Source organism: Heteronotia binoei, chromosome 7 (assembly GCF_032191835.1).
Source record: "Heteronotia binoei isolate CCM8104 ecotype False Entrance Well chromosome 7, APGP_CSIRO_Hbin_v1, whole genome shotgun sequence".
In the NCBI taxonomy this organism is placed as follows: domain Eukaryota; kingdom Metazoa; phylum Chordata; class Lepidosauria; order Squamata; family Gekkonidae; genus Heteronotia; species Heteronotia binoei.
Genome location: NC_083229.1, coordinates 54,484,406 through 54,503,726, shown reverse-complemented (window position 1 = coordinate 54,503,726; position 19,321 = coordinate 54,484,406). Strand labels below are relative to the sequence as shown.

The following is a 19,321-nucleotide window of genomic DNA, read 5'->3' as shown; positions in this document are numbered from 1 at the left end:
GACGATTGCTCCATCAAGGTCAGTATTATCTGCTCAGACTGGCAGCATCTCTCCATACTTTCAGATAAAAGATTTTCACACCACCTATTACCGGATGCTTTTTTAACTAGAGATAGCGGGGATTGAATTTGGAACCTTCTGTATGCCAAGCAAATGCTGTACAACTGAGCCATAACTCCACCTATGCATGTTGTTCATACCTACTGATGTTATATTTGTTGTAGGGGGAATAAAAAGGCCTTTGTGGTCCAGTGACATTAGGGGTGCCAGCTCTGAGATGGGAAATACCAGGAGATTTGGAGGGTGAAGTCTGAGGAGGGTAGGGTTTGAGGAAGGGAGGGACTGCAACAGAGTCCACCTTCCAAAGCAACCATTTTCTTCATTTGAACTGATCTCTTCACTGGGATATCAGTTATAATCCCAGAAGATCTCTAGCTACCACCTGGAGTAGGCTTCCCAACCCTCCCGCCCTGGCGGGGGACCCCAGGATTTCCACCCTCTTCCCCCGCTCCCCCAAAAAACGGAAGCGGGGGGAGGGGTGGAAACGGCGCCGGGGAGCAAGGCCAGCCGCCGCATCCCGGAGCTGGTGAGGCCGCCATGCCGTGCTGCTGCTCCCCCCTCCCCTCCCACCGCAGCTGCTCCTCCGAGATGGGCCCAGGCTGAGCCCATCTCAGAGCAGCAGCCAAGAGGCGGCAGCAGCGCAGGGGAGGGTGAGGCAGGCCAGGAACATGGTGAGCCGCGAATCCGGGCCCTTCTAGGACCCAGACTCGCCCGCCCCCGGCCTGCCTCCACCCCCCCCTCCGCTTTCACCCCAGAGGCGGAGCGGGCGAGGCAGCAGCGGCGCGGCGGCCTCTTCTCCGCTCGCCGTGGCTGCTCCTCCGAGATGGGCTCAGGCTGAGCCCATCTCGGAGGAGCAGCCACAGCGAGCGGAGAAGAGGCCGCCGCGCCACTGCCGCCTCTTCTCCGCTCGCCGTGGCTGCTCCTCCGAGATGAGCTCAGCCTGAGCCCATCTCGGAGGAGCAGCCACGGCGAGCGGAGAAGAGGCGTCAGCTGCGCAGCGGCGTCGCACGCTCAGAGACGGGGTGGCTCGCCGTTTCCCCCCCTCCCCCTAGCTCCACCCCATTGTCTCCTGGCTCCACCCCCAAAGTCCCCAGATATTTGGGGGGTTGGACTTGGGAACCCAAACCTGGAGGTTGGTATTTTTTTTTTAATTTCCATAGATTTATAGGCCACCCTTTCCCATAGTGGGCTCAGGGCAGCTTCCAACACAATAAAACAATCAAATCAATTAAAACAGTTTAAAATTAAGACAATTAAGCTCACATTAGGTGGGGCGGCAAAGATGGTATTAACAGATCGATTCTTAGGTAAACCTAAGTGATGCCTATGGTTACTTATAAATCCACTTGTCTAGATTTGAAAAAGTTACAAGTTTCTTAGTCCAGCCTAACAGGATTCTCATGCTAATATAGCCCCAGAGTTCCTTGGATTTAAGGTTGGATACAAATAAATACATGCAAGGTCCTGATACAAAGTGGGGTTTTTTGTTTTTTTGTTTTTTTATAAGCATTTTGATTGACTTCAATATCCTTTAACTGTTGACCCTAAAACAGAATGCTGTCTTCAAAATTAAGGGTTTTTTTAAAAAAAAATCTAGCACATACATCTTGTTTTCCCCTCTGACAGGGATCTTCTGTCAATGAAAAGTACAATAGATAAGCAGTTATTTAGCAAGTGTCTCTGTCTAACGTTCCATCTGTTGAATGTCTGCCCATATTATTACCAACCCTGCCAAGCAACTCCCACCATATCTTTCCTAAGGTTAAAAAGCTAAAAGTAGTCCCTTGTGCAAGCACCAGTCATTTCTGACTCTGGGGTGACGCTGTATCACAGTGTTTTCACAGCAGACTTTTTAACGGGGTGGTTTGCCATTGCCTTCCCCAGTCATCTACACTTTACCCCCAGCAAGCTGAGTACTCATTTTACCAACCTCGGAAGGATAAAAGGCTGAGTCAACTTTGAGCCAGCTACCTGAACCCAGCTTCCACTAGGATCGAACTCAGGTTGTGAGCAGAGCTTGGACTGCAGTACTACAGTTTAACACTCTGGTTACACACCTATAATTCCTCTTTACCATCTTTGTTTCATATCTTCCCATTATTTAACCTTTGCCTAATGTAAATAAATGGTGTATATTTTTATATTTTCATTCATTTAGATTATACTACTGAATATGTTTGTCAAGCAAAGATATTAGCTCCATATTTTAAATCTGGCTTGAAGAATTATTCTGTTCTGTAGTATTAATTACTTTGCTTGAAAATATTGGTAAGGAAGTTACCAAGGAGTTCAACAAAAGCAAATGGAGTGTAGGACTAGGATCTGAGAAACCTGGGTTTGAATCCTATTCTACCATGGAAGCTTGCTGGGTGACCTTGGACCAGTCATATATTCTCAACCAAACTGCTTCACAGGGTTATTGTGAAAGACAAGATGGAGAAGGAGATAATGTTGTAAGCTACTTTGGGTCACAATTGTGGAGAAAAGAGAGGGTACAAATGAAGTAAGCTGATGTTTCGTAGTACTTTCTAATGACTTTGTCCAACAGTTTTCCTTTTTGTATTAGTTTACTTTTGATTGAGCTTGTAGTCTTGCAAAGGTTTCAGAAGAATTTATGTTGTATTTTGTTTTAATACAAGAAGCCAAATTCTTAGAAATCATATCTTAGTTACCAACAAAATTGCTTGTGAAATATCAGTGATAGTGAATTTGGCATGAACAAAATATACTTATAAAATCAGATGGCAAAATATTAGAAATATTAGAAGAAAAGATTAGAAGTTCTCTGCTTGAAGCAGGAGGTACTCTAGATCCAGTGTTAAGGGTTTTTTGTTGGCTACTATATTGAAGTAGGTTTGCCAGGTTTTTTCAAAAAGGTCTTTGAATGAAGATTTATGGTATCCCTGCATTTTATGTACCCAAATATGCATGCTATTAGATTTTGTGGTGCTTTTAAGGAGAAGATGGGTAATACCTGGAGAATTTAAAGTTGGACCCTGAGAAAGGTGGAGTTTGCGGAGGGGAGGGGCTTCAGTGGGGTGTATTGCCATAAAGTCCACTTTCCAAAGTAGTCATTTTCTCCAGGTGAACTGATCTGTGTTGCCTGGATATCAGTTGTAATCCCAGGACCAGGGGCCATTTTGTATGACCCAGATACAGGGGGTCATTTTGTAGGAAAAGAGGTGGTGGAGCTCATCCTGGGATTGTTATGCAGCTGCACATACTATTCAATGAACCAGGAGGTGGAACTCTCAGAAAGGTTCAGGAGCTGCACTTCTGTGAGCTCCCATTGAATCTGAGGCCTGCTCAGGACATCTCCAGCTACCACCTGGGGGTTGGCAACCTGATTTCCCTAGCAGAAATAATTTAGTCTGGTATAGTGATATCCTGGTACCCGGTGAGCCTTTATGTTGGTAAAGCACTGACACCCTAAAGGTGAGACGTTGACACAGCAGAGGGAGGAGCAGAGTACGAATCCCATGCTTCTTCAGACCCCATTCTCATCTGTTTTGGTGACATAATGTTGTAGTAAATCAAGATGTATGAAAGTCCCAGAAGATTGCCTCCTACCTCTTCCTTCACTGCCTCACAGTCACAATGGAGGCTTCATTTCTAGCTAAGTTTGCAGTCATTCATGACAGACTAAAATACAGGCCCATAGCTACGAGGGGGCCTGTGAGGGCACAGCCCCCAGGCTTCTGCCCAAGGCCCCCCGACTCCAGGGCCCCAAGCAGCCCCTGAGTCCTCTGAAATGTCCGAGGGGCTGTCTCCAGCCCCACGAGTGATTTGCATGGTGGAGAATTCGCTCACGGGGCAGGCAGCAGAAGCAATTGCGGCTCATGGGGGCCCTTTAACTGGGGGTGAGAGCGGCAGGGAGAATCGCTCTCACCACCGGCCTCCATTCTCGCCACTAAAATAGCATGCGGGGTAGGGGAGAAGCAGCCCCTGGCATCAGTTAAAGGGCCTGCGCAGATCAGCTCGGGCCCCGTGCGCTATTTTAGTGTCAGCTAGGGAAGAAAGGCTGGTAAGAGAGTGGCTCTTGCTGCTGCCCTCCCTTCCCTGCCACTAAAATAGTGTGTGGGGATGGGGGCAGAAGCAGCCTCTGGCACAAAGGGACCACTGATCAGCTGATCGGCGGTCCCTTTAACTGGTGTGGGAGGCTGGGCCTTCTTCTGCCTCTGACCCTACACACTATTTTAGTGACATGGAAGGGAGAGCAGCGGCAAGAGCAGCAGGGAAGGAGAGGAAAGGTTGTGTGGGGTGCTGGGGGGTGTGAGTGCCCCCCAACAAATTTAAATGCCCCCGATCTTCCATATTCTGGCTACGGCCCTGCTAAAATAACTACATAAGACTGATTCTGGGATCTCATGTATCAAGCTGTACAGCGTGAGCCTCTTTTCACATATTCACAGAAGTACACTTTGAATGAACAAAAAAAAATGCCAAGGCTTATAAGAAAGTAGGAAAAGCATAATTGCAAACATGTCTTCCCAGAGCCCTCACAGGTGATGTGCCTCAGAATTTGGATGCAAAGAGCCTCCAGGAATCTCAACTCACTATTGCCACTGGGTCTGCAAGGACAAGGCATCCCACAGAGGTAAGTTAGGAAAAAGGAGCCTGTACATCAAAGTGGAGGTCCTAAGCACCCTCCATACCTGACCCAAGGTGCACTCAAACATTTACAAGTTCTTCACCTCCACTCTTGCAATATAGATTGGTTTGCAATCCTTTTTTACTTTATGGGTTGTGGTTGTATAACATATAGGCAACACAATGTAAGTTTTCAGGTTGCAGACAGAGGAGGTCTGTTTCTCATAAACACCATACAGTTAAAACTCCTACCATGCGCCAATCTAGGCAGTAGCAAACAATCGGAATTGCTAGTGGAAGCTTAACAGTCTATCTGACAATCAGACTGTCATTCTTTCTTGCAGGATCAAAGCCCAGGTATATGGAACCATATGAAAAGAAGCTATAGACAGAATTGTAGTTCAGCTTCCTACATGGGAGAGGTGAGTATTGTCCAGAGGACCACAGTATCTCTCCCCAGACATAGAATTTATAGGAAGTACTAGTGGGGAAATGAGGATCAGGGTTGTGGGATGAAATGATACGTATCTATTCTCAATTGCAGGTACTGTGTTTTCCAGCTTCTGTACTTTTACTCATCACACTTCCAAATCTTTGTTCTCTTTCCAGGCAACATGGTGATTCTCTAACACTTAGGAATGTATCCTATCTTCATTCCATGTAGACTACCAGTGAAGGATGCAACAGCAGCCACAGGGAGAAGTTGAAATCCAGTGGTACATTTCTGTAGTTGCCATGTTGATTCTCTTCTGTGCCCTTCCAACACATAGCAATATCTAGCATGGCAATGCAATGCTATGGAAATCTTCCAACATTAACATGCTGTCTGCCATGCACAGGGACCCTGAGAAAAAAGAAAGATGGCAACCCCATTTCTATGTGTTGGTAGCAGAACTCATTCTATTGATCTTGTTAAATAAAAGTAAAACTCAGTTGCGTTTCTGCACCGTGTTACTCAGCTTAGATGTTTACTTTATGGGGGGATACATGCTGAGAGAGATCCTAACTAGCCATCAGGACCTTAACATTCTGTATGGAGTTCTAAGAAATCAGTGTTCTACATTTCTTAATAAAACAAGCAGTGCTGCCACCATGATGTGTGCACAGGAAGCTGGTGTTAAGGATTGCCAACACAGGTTATCAATCAAAAGAACATGGTCTAGATTTTGCAGAGATGAGATGAATAAAGTATGCAAAGATTGGGTCAATGCTGAATCAATTGGTCTCAATGGTCATTGCACAAATCCCATTTACTAGCTATTCCTCTGCACTGTCTAAGGTGCGAGTATGGCTGTTTCCAGTTCTTTCTCCTTCAAGGCCATGTTTAAAGTATAAATAGATATAGCTGAACTTTTCAGGTTGTTGTTGTTCTTATTGTATAGTATTGTGTGTAGTATAGCCCAGAGATCCTAAGATTGTCTGAGAGGGAAAATTTCTAGTTCTTTTAGCCTTATGCACCAGTAGGTGGTGAGCTAAACTTGTTTTTAAGGCAAGAGACATTTCAGAGGTCCTCTGCATTGCCTGCCTTTGCATCATGACCCTGGAATTCCTTGGAGTTCACCCTTCCAAGTACTAGCCAAGGCTGACCCTGCTTTTAGCTTCCCAGAACTGGGAAGGTCAAGCTAGCCTCTTTGGGCGCTGTGCATCATTGCCTGGGAAAGGGAGTGCAGGTTAGAGTTTATTTCTCATAGGAGCATTCCTTCCAAGTCACCCAGCAGGCAGTTTCTCTGAGCATCCTTTAATAGGTTCTATTCTTCCTTGTGGCCATCTCCCTTACAAAAAGGGTATTCTTCTTCAGCTCTATTGACTTGGCACAGGGATGGGCAAGGAATGCGAAAATGGTGGTTCATATCATTTTGTGCTTCATTGGATTGCCCAAATCGTTGGTTCATTTTGTTTCATGTTTTTTATTATTTTGTTTCATGTTTTTTTTATGATTTCCCAAACAATTTGTGGTTTATTGATTTGTTTAATTTGGAAAGGCGAAGAACAGCCTTTCCAGGAGAGGCGAGCTACAGCCCCCCCCCCCAAAAAAAACCAGGTCTCCTCAATAAACTGTTCTCCTAGGAGCTGGTGAAAGAAAGGGAAGTTGCCCTGCAGCTTTCAGTTGGTTTTATCCCCAGGAAGCTTGGAAAGCAACTAGATGCTGCAGCTCTGCTCTCCCAGCCCTTGTGCTTCTGTTCAGTTTCCTGTAAAAATGACTAGAAGTCACAGGGAGAGTGGAGCTGTTGCTTCTAGTCAGTATCACTGGAAACTGACCAGAAGTGTACATGCCAGTGCCAGGCTGCCTGGAAAAATGAACCAAACATGAACCAAACAAATGAACCAAAGACTGGTTTGTTTCGTGTTCAGATGTGGTGGGATAAGAGGAGCCAGTTTGTAACGAACCAAAAATTGGCTATTTTTAGCACAAATCATGATTCGTGTTTCACTTTATGCCTATCCCTAGTTTGGCACCAAGATGGCCTTTGTTATCCAGAGAATTCAGCTGAAAGCCTGTGTGGATGCTGCATGCAACAGCTGGACTTGAGCCTTTCTATTGGAAATCTGTGGATGCATTCACACACACTAAATAACGCACTTTGCCACTGGATTTTCATTGTGTAAGAATAGTAAAATCCACTTGCAAACAGTTGCCATGTGAAAGCACCTTATGTCTCATCTAAGGTAGTGTACTATGGTTTGGAATTTCATTCTTTCCTTCCTTTACTGTCCCTGCTTGTTTGCCTGGGAAAAGAGCACTTGCTGGCAGAGTATCTGTAATCAGCTTTTCAGGATCCTGACTTCTCCTTGTAGGGAACCCCGGAGTTAAGTATCAGTTTCTGCTCATGCCATCAAAGAGGCCCCTACAGGAATAAAAGCTCTTTCTGGCTGTGTGTGTTGTATATGAAGGATGTGTACTGGGTTGGGTCGTATGGTGGCAACATTCAGCTTCTGTGTATTGGTCACTTCAGTTCTTGTCAAGGCATGATTTAGCAATTTCTTGATGAATGGGCAATGGTGGGATGACCAAGGATGCTCAGAAGTGTGTTCCTATATACTTGTGATCCTATATTGAAATTTGTGTCCACAGATTGTGGTGGAGTTGCATTTACTGCTGGTTCAGTCTAAGAAGCAACTAGATTAGTTGTGTAGATGACTGGGAAAGGCAATGGCAAACCACCCCATAAAAAGTTTGCCGTGAAAATGTCATGATGTGACATCACCCATAGGTTGGTAACAGCCCAGTGCTTGCTTAGGGGACTACCTTTACCTTTTTAGATTAGTTGTAACATAATTAGGGTTTGTAGAATCTTTCGGGCTCAAGCACCGTGTTCTACTGGAGAAAGTTTTCCTTCCAGACGTTTCGTTCTCAGCTGCGGAGAACATCCTCAGTGGCGTTGCAGCTGGAGCAGGCACTCTGACCTTCTTGGCTGCTGTGCATCACTCAATGATCACTCAATGCACAGCAGCCAAGAAGGTCAGAGCGCCTGCTCCGGCTGCAACGCCACTGAGGATGTTCTCCGCAGCTGAGAACGAAACGTCTGGAAGGAAAACTTTCTCCAGTAGAACACGGTGCTTGAGCCCGAAAGATTTTACAAACCCTAATGATGTTACCAGCCGTGAAAACCTGAAATCTTTGATAGTTGTAACATAGATCAACCATACTGGAATTATTGGATTATACTGCTGGTCTCATTGGTTTCAGTGAGATTTAAGCATGTATTCCTCTAGTATGTACCCATAAAATGTTGTAGAAATTTATTCATGATAGGTCCTCAGATTTTTAAAAATTGTGCCTATGTACTATATAGGACAGATATATTTTATTATCAGTAGTGTAACCTCTACATAAGAGGCTTGTAGCAGCAACAGCAGTGAGCATGCTCAATTTATCAGCAGCAATAACATGTCACACATCCAGTGTGGATGTGTTAAGGGTTGCAGTAATGTACAGATATGTAAAATTTGGTCTCTAAAATGTTAAGATTTGCCTGAATATGTGCATTGCTTCATTGTAAGGTTTTCTATTTTATCCAGTCATCAGCCTTATTACTTTAAAGGTGCATAACAGGCAGAAATTAAGCAAATACACCTTTGATGCCACCATCTTCAGACTAGCAACACCTCACCTGTTGTTCTTGCCTGTCATACAGCTGTTAAAAGCATCTGGGCCTCTGTTATTAAAACTGCTAAAACTTTTTTCACCAAGATATTTGAAGGAGGAGAACTCTCTAGGTCTTGGAAGCATATTGTTAAATGAATTACAATGTTTTGTTGTTGTTCATTTATTCATACATGGTAGATAACTAGTACAATGTATTTGGTACTTTGCAGACTGCTATATCTAAAAAAAAGTGCAGGCCTTTGTCCTAAGAAGCTTACCATTTTACAACCCTTAATTAACATAGTCCTACAACACTGAAAGCATAATAATAATAATAATAAATAATATAATAAATTTTATTTATACCCCGCCCTCCCCGCCGAGGCAGGCTCAGGGCGGCTTACAGGACACGGCAAAAGCCGTGTTAAAACAATAAAAGCATGTATGATTTAAAAGATGGGAAGATGGTTCATATGCTAAAGAAAGGGTACATTAGAACTGATTTTTGGCATGATAGCCCACAGTTGTCAGAAGAAGAGACAAATATTAGTAATGAGCTGTGACAGAGAACCAGTTAGCCAAGCAACAAAGAACATTCTACAGCTTTACAAAATCTGACTCACTGTTGTGACAGCATCTAAAACGAGATTACAGCACACCCAATAAATTAAAAACACAAAAATGTCATAGTAGTCCTGTGAGCAAAATGAGAAATAAGACAAAAACTCAAAGAGAAAAAAACTTTACATGTAAGGTAGTGAGTGTATTTTCATATGGCATATTGTCTGCATTTGGGCACATGTACAAAAAAGGATTACAGAAGAAAAATCTGTAGACTTGGTTCAGTGGTGGAGCATATGTTTTGCTTTCAGGTGCAGTCCCTGGCATCTCCATTTAAAGGGATCAGGTAGTAAGTGATGTGAAAGACCTTAGCCAAAACCCTGGAGAGCAGCTGTTGGTCAGAGTGGAGAACAGTGCCCTTCACAGAGCAAAGATCGAATTCTATGTAAGGTAGCATCATGTGTTCCAAGACCTGAAGACTGAGCAATATGATAGCATTTTAATACTTCTGAAAGTGAAAGAAATGCCAAACAAATAAGTGTTATTACTATTTTATATGAATTTATAGTGGAAAAGTTGCCTTTTAAAAAGCTGAGATGAGACAACTCTAGGGGATGTTTTGAGCTAATTTTGGTGGCGGGGGGAAGGATTTCGCATTTTATAGAAGCTGTAGGCTCAGTGTAGGAACAATGTTGGAGATGCAGTCTAATCATCATCTAGTTACCAGTTCTGTGATGTTGTTGTTCAGTTGCACAGTCGAGTCCGACTCTATGCGACCTCATGGACAAAGTCACGCCAGGCCCTCCTGTCTTTCACCATCCTCCAAAGTCTGCTCTGTGTTTGTTACATCAGTAACGCTGTCCAGCCATCTCATCTTTTGCCATCCCCTTCTTTTGCCTTCTGTCTTTCCCAGCATCAGGATCTTCTCCAGGGAGTGCTCCCTTCTCATTTGGTGGCCAAAGTATTTGAGCTTCAGCTTCAGCATCTGACCTTCCAGGGAACAGTCTAAGTTTCCCTTAGGACTGACTGATTTGATCTTCTTGCAGTCCAAGGAATTCTCAAGATTCTTCTCCAGCACCACATCTCAAAAGCTTCTATTCTTCTGCGCTCGGCCTTCCTTATGGTCCACCTCTCACAGCCATACATTACTACTGGGAATACCATCGTTTTGACTATATGGACTTTTGTTGGCAGGGTGATGTCTCTATTTTTTATTATACTGCCCAAGTTTGCCATAGCTGTCCTCCCAAGGAGCAAACGTCTTTTAATTTCATGGCTACAGTCACCATCTGCAGTGATCTTGGATCCCAGAAATGTGAAGTCTGTCTCTACTTCCATGTCTCCCGCCTCTATTTGCCAAGGTGTGATGGGGCCGGATGCCATGATCTTAGTTTTTTTGATGTTGAGTTTCAAGCCTAGTTTTGTACTCTCCTCTTTCACCCTCAACAAGAGGCTCTTTAGATCCTCCTCACTTTCTGCCATTAGAGTGGTATCATCTGCATATCTGAGGTTGTTGATGTTTTTCCCAGCAGTCTTAATTCCGGCTTGTGCTTCATCCAGGCCAGCTTTCTGCATTATGTACTCTGCATGTAAATTAAATAAGCAGGGTGACAATATACATCCTTGTCGAACTCCTTTTCCTATTCTAAACCAGTCAGTTGTTCCATATCCCATTCTGACAGTTGCTTCTTGACCCTTATACAGGTTTCTCAGGAGACATGTGAGATGGTCTGGTACTCCCATCTCTTTAAGGACTCGCCACAGTTTGTTGTGATCCACATAATCAAAGGCTTTAGCGTAGTCAATGAAAGAGAAGTAGACATTTTTCTGATACTCCTGTGCTTTCTCCATAATCCAGCAAATGTTGGCAATTGATCTCTAGTTCCTCTACCCCTCCAAAACCCAGTTTGAACTTCTGGTAGTTCCCGATCTACATACTGCTGAAGCCTAGCTTGTAGGATCTTTTACATGACCTTGCTGGCATGTGAAATGAGTGCAATGGTGTGATAGTTTGAACATTCTTTGGCGCTACCCTTCTTTGGGATTGGAATATAAACTGACCTTTTCCAGTCCTGTGGCTACTGTTGCGTTTTCCAAATCTGTTGTCATAATGTGTGCATCACTTTAAAGTTCTGTGATGTGACCAGTAAAAAGATATCCAACAAACCTGAGTGTGCTGTAGGATTTCAGTTCTTATTGTTTTGAACTCATCTGTGACCCCAGTTTCAGCCTCACATTCACCTTGGAAGAAAAAGCATCACCCTGAAAAAATCACAGATTCACTTGATTAGTCAGTTCCCAGTAGAATGGAAGAGCAGAATCTGTTGAAAAGTATTGGGTTGGAGGTGATATGTCTGAAGCATTTGTATATAATGATATTTCCATGAGACATTATTTAATGCTTCAGGAGAAAAAAAAGGATTTTAATAGGTGTTTCAAAGGAAAAGAGAATAGAAATGAACAGCATGGTAGCTATGGGTTTCTGTGACAGTTATCTTCATAACTTTCTGTTGGCCATAAAAGGCCAGGAAGGAATTTTACAGTATAATGCTGAGTACAAAGTATGAAAAGTATAATCTTTGTGGCTCATGACCTAGCAATTATTATGTAGTTTTATACAGCTGCTAATTATATTTGTATTTGATCACACATACTAAGAAGATAAATGAGTTTTACAGTACCCTTTTATTTCTCAATCTGTCCACAAAAGTTTAATGAATTTATCTGTTCTTCTAGAGAGAAATATTAGATAAATGTGATTAAAGCATTTTCATTTTATTTCCTTGTGGTTATTATTGATTAATTGATGGCAATCCTTGAGTATGCCTTAGAGGGATGAAATTTGTTTCTTCACATGATGAAGCAGAAGAGGCTTATCAAAGGAACAGAAACATTATTAAATCATTGCCTCTAGTAGTAAAGTTCACGGTTGAGTGTCTGTTGCAAATGGAGGTACATATATGCAAGGAAGGAATTTCTGCATATAATACTTGCCAGAAAAAAAATACTTAGCAAATTTTTAAAAAGATCCACCAATAGCCTATTAAAGGTGGAACATTCTGACCTCTAAAATGCTCTGAATGTTCAGTTAAAGAAAAGCAAAGTAAAATAGGAATGAGAGAGAGGTAAATGGGTGTGAGCCTCTAAAGCTACTATCTGTACAAAGAACACACTCAAGTGACCTTATTTACTGATCAACCTAGCTTAAATGTGGTTACCTGCAGCATTTCCTGAACTATGAATCAGAGAATTTTCATGATCATTTTTTAAAAACCCTGTATATAACTGGGTCAAGTATACCATTAGAGGTCTATCACAAAGTAAGTGAAATGTCCATGAACAAAACTGAAATGGTTTGCTTTAACCCATTGTGGTCTCAGAGTCTGTTTGAAAGGCAAATGGTGCAGCATCCTTACAGAAACTAAGTAGGTCTGGGGCTAGTCAGTGCTGCATGGGATACTTCCTGGGAACAGTATAGTAACAGCTTAGAGTTCTGTGATAGAAGAAAGGTGAGATATAAATGGAACAGATTTTTTTAAAAGCCTTCTTCATGCTATTGAAACATTCTGCATTTACTATAATGCTGTCTCGCCATACATTATTCTAAACTGAACTTTTCTATCTTTCAGCTTCAGAAATGGATGAAACTTTCTGAAGAGGGCCCAACCTGACTTTTTACCTAAATTCATTCACCTAAAAACTCTGGCTTTGTTGCTGCGCCCTTTTCAGGATGGCCGAAAAGGCTCCTCCAGGGATAAACAAAAAGTCTTCTAGGTCTACTCAGTCCCTGCCACCAGAACCGGTCGAGATAATCAGGAGCAAATCATGTTCAAGGAGAGTCAAAATCAATGTTGGTGGACTCAACCATGAAGTTCTATGGAGGACTTTAGATAGACTTCCACGGACACGATTAGGGAAACTCAGAGACTGCAATACTCATGAATCCTTACTAGAAGTATGTGATGATTATGATCTCAATGACAATGAATATTTCTTTGATCGACACCCTGGTGCTTTCACGTCTATTTTGAATTTCTACAGGACGGGAAAACTACATATGATGGAGGAAATGTGTGCCCTCTCTTTTGGCCAGGAGCTAGATTACTGGGGGATTGATGAAATATATTTAGAATCTTGTTGCCAGGCAAGATACCATCAGAAGAAAGAACAAATGAATGAAGAATTAAGGCGAGAGGCTGAGACTATGAGAGAAAGAGAAGGGGAAGAGTTTGATAATACCTGCTGCCCAGATAAAAGGAAAAAACTGTGGGACTTGCTGGAGAAACCCAACTCCTCTGTGGCTGCAAAGGTAGGATAAAGGATAAAAAAAATCATACTGTGAGTTTCTGTTGCCTGTACATCAAAAATTAAGCTGAAAACATTTATTATAGACTTTGCAGATTTTTCCTTTGTGAGGGAAAAAAGTGCAGGTCTCAATCCAGACTAGTTGTACAGAGTTTCAAGCATTTTGTGGGGCCCTGTGTTGTACATTAAGCTACCTCTTAACATGAAGAATCTTTGGATATTGCCTTTGGTGCAGTGTGAACAGCTGTGGCCACATAGTGTATGGGGAAGTTGATGTAAGGACTTTGGATCCTGATTATTATTGATTCATGTTGTAATTCTATACAAAATTACTCCAGCCTATTGAAAGTGCTGTAAGACTGGCTAATGTTCATGCCTGACACACACATTTTTAGTTGCTTTTGTTTCTACCCATATATTTATTTATTTAGTTGAGAAATGGTGTGTGAACAGAAGATGTGTTTTTTATAAGTTGTCTACTTATGCTTCTGTTTTATCCCTGTGGTTAATAACAAAATTCCCACTGTTAGCATGAGTAAGTTTAGCATCTGGTTGACATTGTATTTTGTCAGAAACTAAACAAAGCTAGAACTTGTGACTTGACTTGGGTGCCTTTCCCAAACAGCTTGAAAACCCAATTGACAAAGTTGTTCTGAGAAACTTTCTATACAAAGCTGTTTATGGTTTTTAAAATTTTTGTGCTGTCTCTGTCTCTCTCTCTCTGTCTCTCTTTCTCTCTTTATATTTGTTCATAGAGTGCTATGTGTGAAACATAGTAGGCAAACTGGTTTCAGTTAGTAACTAGGTAACATATGTCAAGTTTTAATAATTGAGAGCAATGGGGTTTTTTGTAGAAAAAGCCCAGCAGGAGCTCATTTGCATATTAGGCCACAATGCCTGGCCTGGGAGCATGTGGCTGCTGCATGGCAGGTCGGGCCAGCTGGAGCCTTGGCCAGTCCAGGTGGAGCTCTGCTCCTGTGGGCTCCTGCAGAAAAAAAAAGCCCTGATTGAGAGAGTGGTGGCCAAGCAGCTCCAGGGTTTCTTGGAGGACACATTGGCCCCAGATCTATTCCAGTCTGGTTTCTACCTTGGCCACAGGATAGACTGTGCTGGTCACCCTCAAGAATAATTTCCGCAGGCAGCTGGATCAAGGCAGGTTGCTGCTACTGTTGCTGTTAGATCTGGCGGCAACATTTGACACCATCGACCATGATCAGTTGGCCCACCAGTAGGATTCCATGATCTGTTGGCCCACCAGTAGGATTCCATGATCTGTTGGCCCATGAAGTAGGAATCTGTGAAGTAGCCTTGAAGTGGCTTACTTCATTCCTCCAGGGTTGGGGACAGGGAGTGTAGTTTGGAGGCAGCACCCTTTGGTGTGTGAGATCCTGTAAGGGGCCATCCTCTCCTCTAAATTTTTAACATCTATATGTGACCTCTCACTGAGCTGGTGTGAAATTTATGGCTGGGTTGTCACCAGTACGCTGATGACACCCAGCTATAGCTGATGATGGACAGTTGGCCAGCCACTGGCCCACCTAATTTGGCTGCAGGATTGGAAGCTGTGGCTGGATGATTGAGCAGAGCTGGCTGAGACTGAATCCATCAATGATGGAGATCCTGTGGTGGGGGGCAGGTTGATCCAAGGTTGTAGTGCCAACTTCCAACTCTGGATGGTGTGCCACTAGCACTGGCATTGACTGTTAAGAGTCTGAGTGTGCTCCTGGATTCCCCCTTATCTGTGGAGACCCAGGTAGCGAACATTACCAGGCTGACATTCTTCCAACTGTGCCAAATCAGGCACACCCTCTCTAGCCCTGACCTTGCCACAATAATTCACGAAACCTCAAGACTGGATTATTGCAACTCACTCTGTGTAGAGCAACCCTTGAAGGTGACCCAGAAACTGCAGCTTGTCCAGAACACAGCAGCAAGGGTACTGACAGGTAAATCCGCTTCAGGTTTTTGGTTCTGACGTTTAAGGCCCTTAATGGTCTGGGACCAGTGTACCTCTGGGACTGCCACTCTTGGTATGTCTCCTGTACAGCCTTGTGCTTAGATCAAAACCTGCTGGTGGTGCCTGGCCCAAAAGATATCTGGCTGTCTTTACTAGGAACCTGGTGGGACTCTCTTCCTGGTGATATCCACCCCTTGCAGGACCTTGCTCAGTTCTGCAGGGCATGTAAAACTGAGATGTTCCACCAGGCCTATGGTATTGAACAATGGGGTGGAAGAAAGGGGAAGCATGAAAGCCATAGCAGTTGGTCTGTTCCAGCATGAGATAATTAGATGTACCTTGATGCTGGCACTAGAACATATGAACTGCTCCCTCTAGGGTTGCCAGCTCCAATTCAGGAAATATCTGGGGACTTTAGGGGTGGAGCCAGGAGACTTTAGGGCTGGATTTAGGAGCAAGGCTGTGATAACCACAACTGAACTCCATTCTGACCATCAATTTTAAATGCCTTCCCTCTATTGGAAAAAATGGGGGCACCTTCTTTTGAAACTCATAGAATTGGACCCCTGGTCCAATGTTTTTGAAACTTGGGAGGTTTTTTTAAGGAGACCACCAGATGCTATGCTGGAAATTTGGTGCCATTGCCTCAAAAAACAGCCTCCCGCAGAGCCACAGATACCCACAGGCCAGTCTCCATAGGTATAATGGAGTGCCCAGCAGACATTCCCCCCCCCCTTTCTGATAACTCTGAAGCAGGGAATCCCCTGCCCACAACTGGGTATACACAAAAACAAACACTGTGATGTACTGATTAAGAACATTTATAAAACTTAAAAAAAATTCTTAGAAATCTTTTGTATGCATTATAAAGAAGTACAACTTTACAATTTTACAAAGTAAAGTCCATCCAATGAGAACCGGGATGTAGGCTCATTTCATCAAAAGTCTTCCTCAAACTTTTCTTCAAAGTTATTGGGTACTTGTTACAATTCAGTGTTAGTATTCGAAGCAAGCCAGGTCTTAACCTCTTCTCTAAACGGTTGCAAAAGCCTTCTGAATTTTGATGGCAAAATGCTTTCAATCCATGTATTAATTTAGGAGCAAGCCAGTCCTGAACCTCTTCTCTAACCAGATGCAGAAGGCCTGACTTGGTCCCAATATTAACACTGAATTGTAAAAAGAGGCTGATATAATAACAAGAGGCAGATTTAAATTACTATATCCCAAACTGGGAACTTCCTGTAAACAAAATGTGTTTTTATTCTAAATTTAAAACCTAATGTTTGTTGCAGTTGGTTCACAAAAAAAGTTGTGTTATTGATGTTATAGATGTCCCTAAATTATGTACTAATCTGGCAGCAATTGTCATGATCAGGGTAAATTGAAAAAATGCCATGATTATGGGACTTAATCTGTACTCATGTACAGGGCACATTCACCATGGTATCTGCCATACTGGATATGTGAACATGTGATGAACATGTGATGAAGACGTCTTCTCTGAATGGTCTTATTAACTAATAGTGAAATCATATTAGATGTTGTTAGCCGCCCTGAGCCACCTCGGCGGGGAGGGCAGGATACAAATAAAATTTATTATTATTATTATTATTATTATTATTATTATTATTATTATTATTATTATTATTATTATTATTATTATTATTATTATTATTATTATTATTATTTGTAGAATTATTCCAGTCTCAATCTACTGAAACCAAAAAGCTTAGACTGGAGTAATTTTGCATAAGATTGCTCATAGATGAGTAGGGTTATAAATAATCACTTCAGCTCTTTGCACAAAGGCAGGATTATTTATCCCTTCCCAATAATCATTCTGGATAATCTGGTCTAAAGAGTGTAATTGTCAATGCTGATATGCTACAAAACAGTACTGTCAAAGCAAATAATTTGAAATACTTCAAGATAGGTGATAGTATATAAAATGTAAGCTTTCTAAAATAGATTATTGCTGCTTTAATAATTAAAGGTAAAGGTAGTCCCTTGTATGAGCACCAGTCGTTTCTGACTCTGGGGTGACGTCGCATCATGTTTTCACAGCAGACTTTTTATGGGGTGGTTTGCCCAGTCATCTACACTTTACCTCCACCAACCTCGGAAGGATGGAAGGTTGAGTCAACCTTGAGCCGGTTACCTGAACCCAGCTTCCTTCGGGATCAAACTCAGGTCGTGAGCAGAGCTTGGACTGCAATACTGCAGCTTATACCCTCTGTGCTACAGGGCTATAATTAAGAGGCTATTAATATTATTACATCATTATTTTTGTAAATTATGTTTTCCTCATGTATGAAAAATTCCATAATGTCAGTGATTTTGCAGGTTCAAACAGAAGGAGAAATATGACTCTTCATTTCCTCATAATGTATTGGGAACATTAGGTTTAAATCTTGCTATATTTAGAACTTAAAGGGATGAGAATCTCAAGAGAGTTATGTTTTGCAGAAGGGTGTTGAGGTACCTGCTACTGTTAAAATACTTATATGTATAACATAGGGTGGAATTTATATTGACCTGCAGTCCCAGGACTTAAAAAAAAAAAAACTTGATAACAAAACCCCTAGAGAACTATTGCAATATTATAGTTTTTTACTCCCTTCATTCAGGGCTGGCCCAAGACTGTCTAGCACCCTAAACAAGGGTAACTTTTTGCAAACCCCTCCCCCCACACTGATAATATCACCAAGTCACAAGAGGACATCCAATTTGGGAACCCCATAAGGCTGGCGCTCTAGGCAGTCACCTAGTTTGCCTAATGGCAGAGCTGGAACTCCCCTCCCTGTTTGAAGTTCCCATAATGTTAAATTAATATTATGGAATAATCAAGTCCATTGCTTGTTTTGTAGGTTGTTGGCATCATACATATACTCGGGTGGCTAATTTTTAAAAAGAGTCTCCGGACATTATCTGTCTTAAAATCAAGCCATCTGACATAAACCTTGCCTGATAACTTATAACCTATTATGATGGGCTGTTGTTTTTTTCTCATTGAAGGAATAAAAAATATAAACACATTAAAGCGGTCAGGTCAGACTCAGGAAATATCTGGGGTCTTTGAGAGTGGAGCCAAGAGCAAGGTTGTGACAAGCACGATTGAACTCCTTCTAAATGCCTTCCCTTCATTGGAAATAATGAAGGATAGGGGTACCTTCTTTGGGGTAGGGTTGCCAAGTCCCCTGTGGCCTCCAGTACCATACAGTCTTCCTCCCAAATTGCCAGAGCGTCCCGGAAAACCATAGAGTTTCCCCAGAAATGCTTAGAGTAACTGGCACGCGCCGGCATGATGATGTCACTTGCAAGTGACATCGTCATGACATTGGGAAGGGATCCCCCCGCTGGCCCACTGTGGGCCAGCAGGTTGGGAACCTCCAGGGTGGAAAAACTCCTGTCCCACCTGGGAGCTTGACAGCCTACTTTTGGGGCTCATAGAACTGGACCCCCTGGTCCAATCTTTTTGAAACTAGGGGGGGGGGTTGAACAGAGGCTCCAGATGCTATGCTGAAAATTTGGTGCCTCTGCATCAAAAAACAGCCTCACCCAGAGCCCCAGATAGATTCAGTCTCCATAGAGTATAATAGAGTCTCCCCCCCCCTCCGCGCTTTCTGATAACCCTGAAGCAGAGGGAGGGTCTCCAGACCAGGGGGTCCCCTTCCCCCAGCTGGGGATTAGCAACCCTAGATCACATTCTCAGAGAAGCTAATTTTATTATTATTATGTGTACAATTCCATAGATGAATCCT

The 19,321-nt window shown here is 42.8% G+C and overlaps 1 protein-coding gene across 1 annotated transcript in view; it reads left to right on the top strand.

The window, feature by feature from the left end:
• Positions 1-19,321, top strand: part of KCNB2 (potassium voltage-gated channel subfamily B member 2) — a 299,142-nt gene that overhangs the window by 9,705 nt on the left and 270,116 nt on the right. Inside the window, exons 2-3 of the mRNA XM_060243643.1 lie at positions 4,995-5,072; positions 12,928-13,607. Of these exons, the coding sequence (XP_060099626.1) occupies positions 13,029-13,607 (579 nt within the window). The 5' untranslated portion in view covers positions 4,995-5,072; positions 12,928-13,028. The remainder of the gene's footprint in view (positions 1-4,994; positions 5,073-12,927; positions 13,608-19,321) is intronic.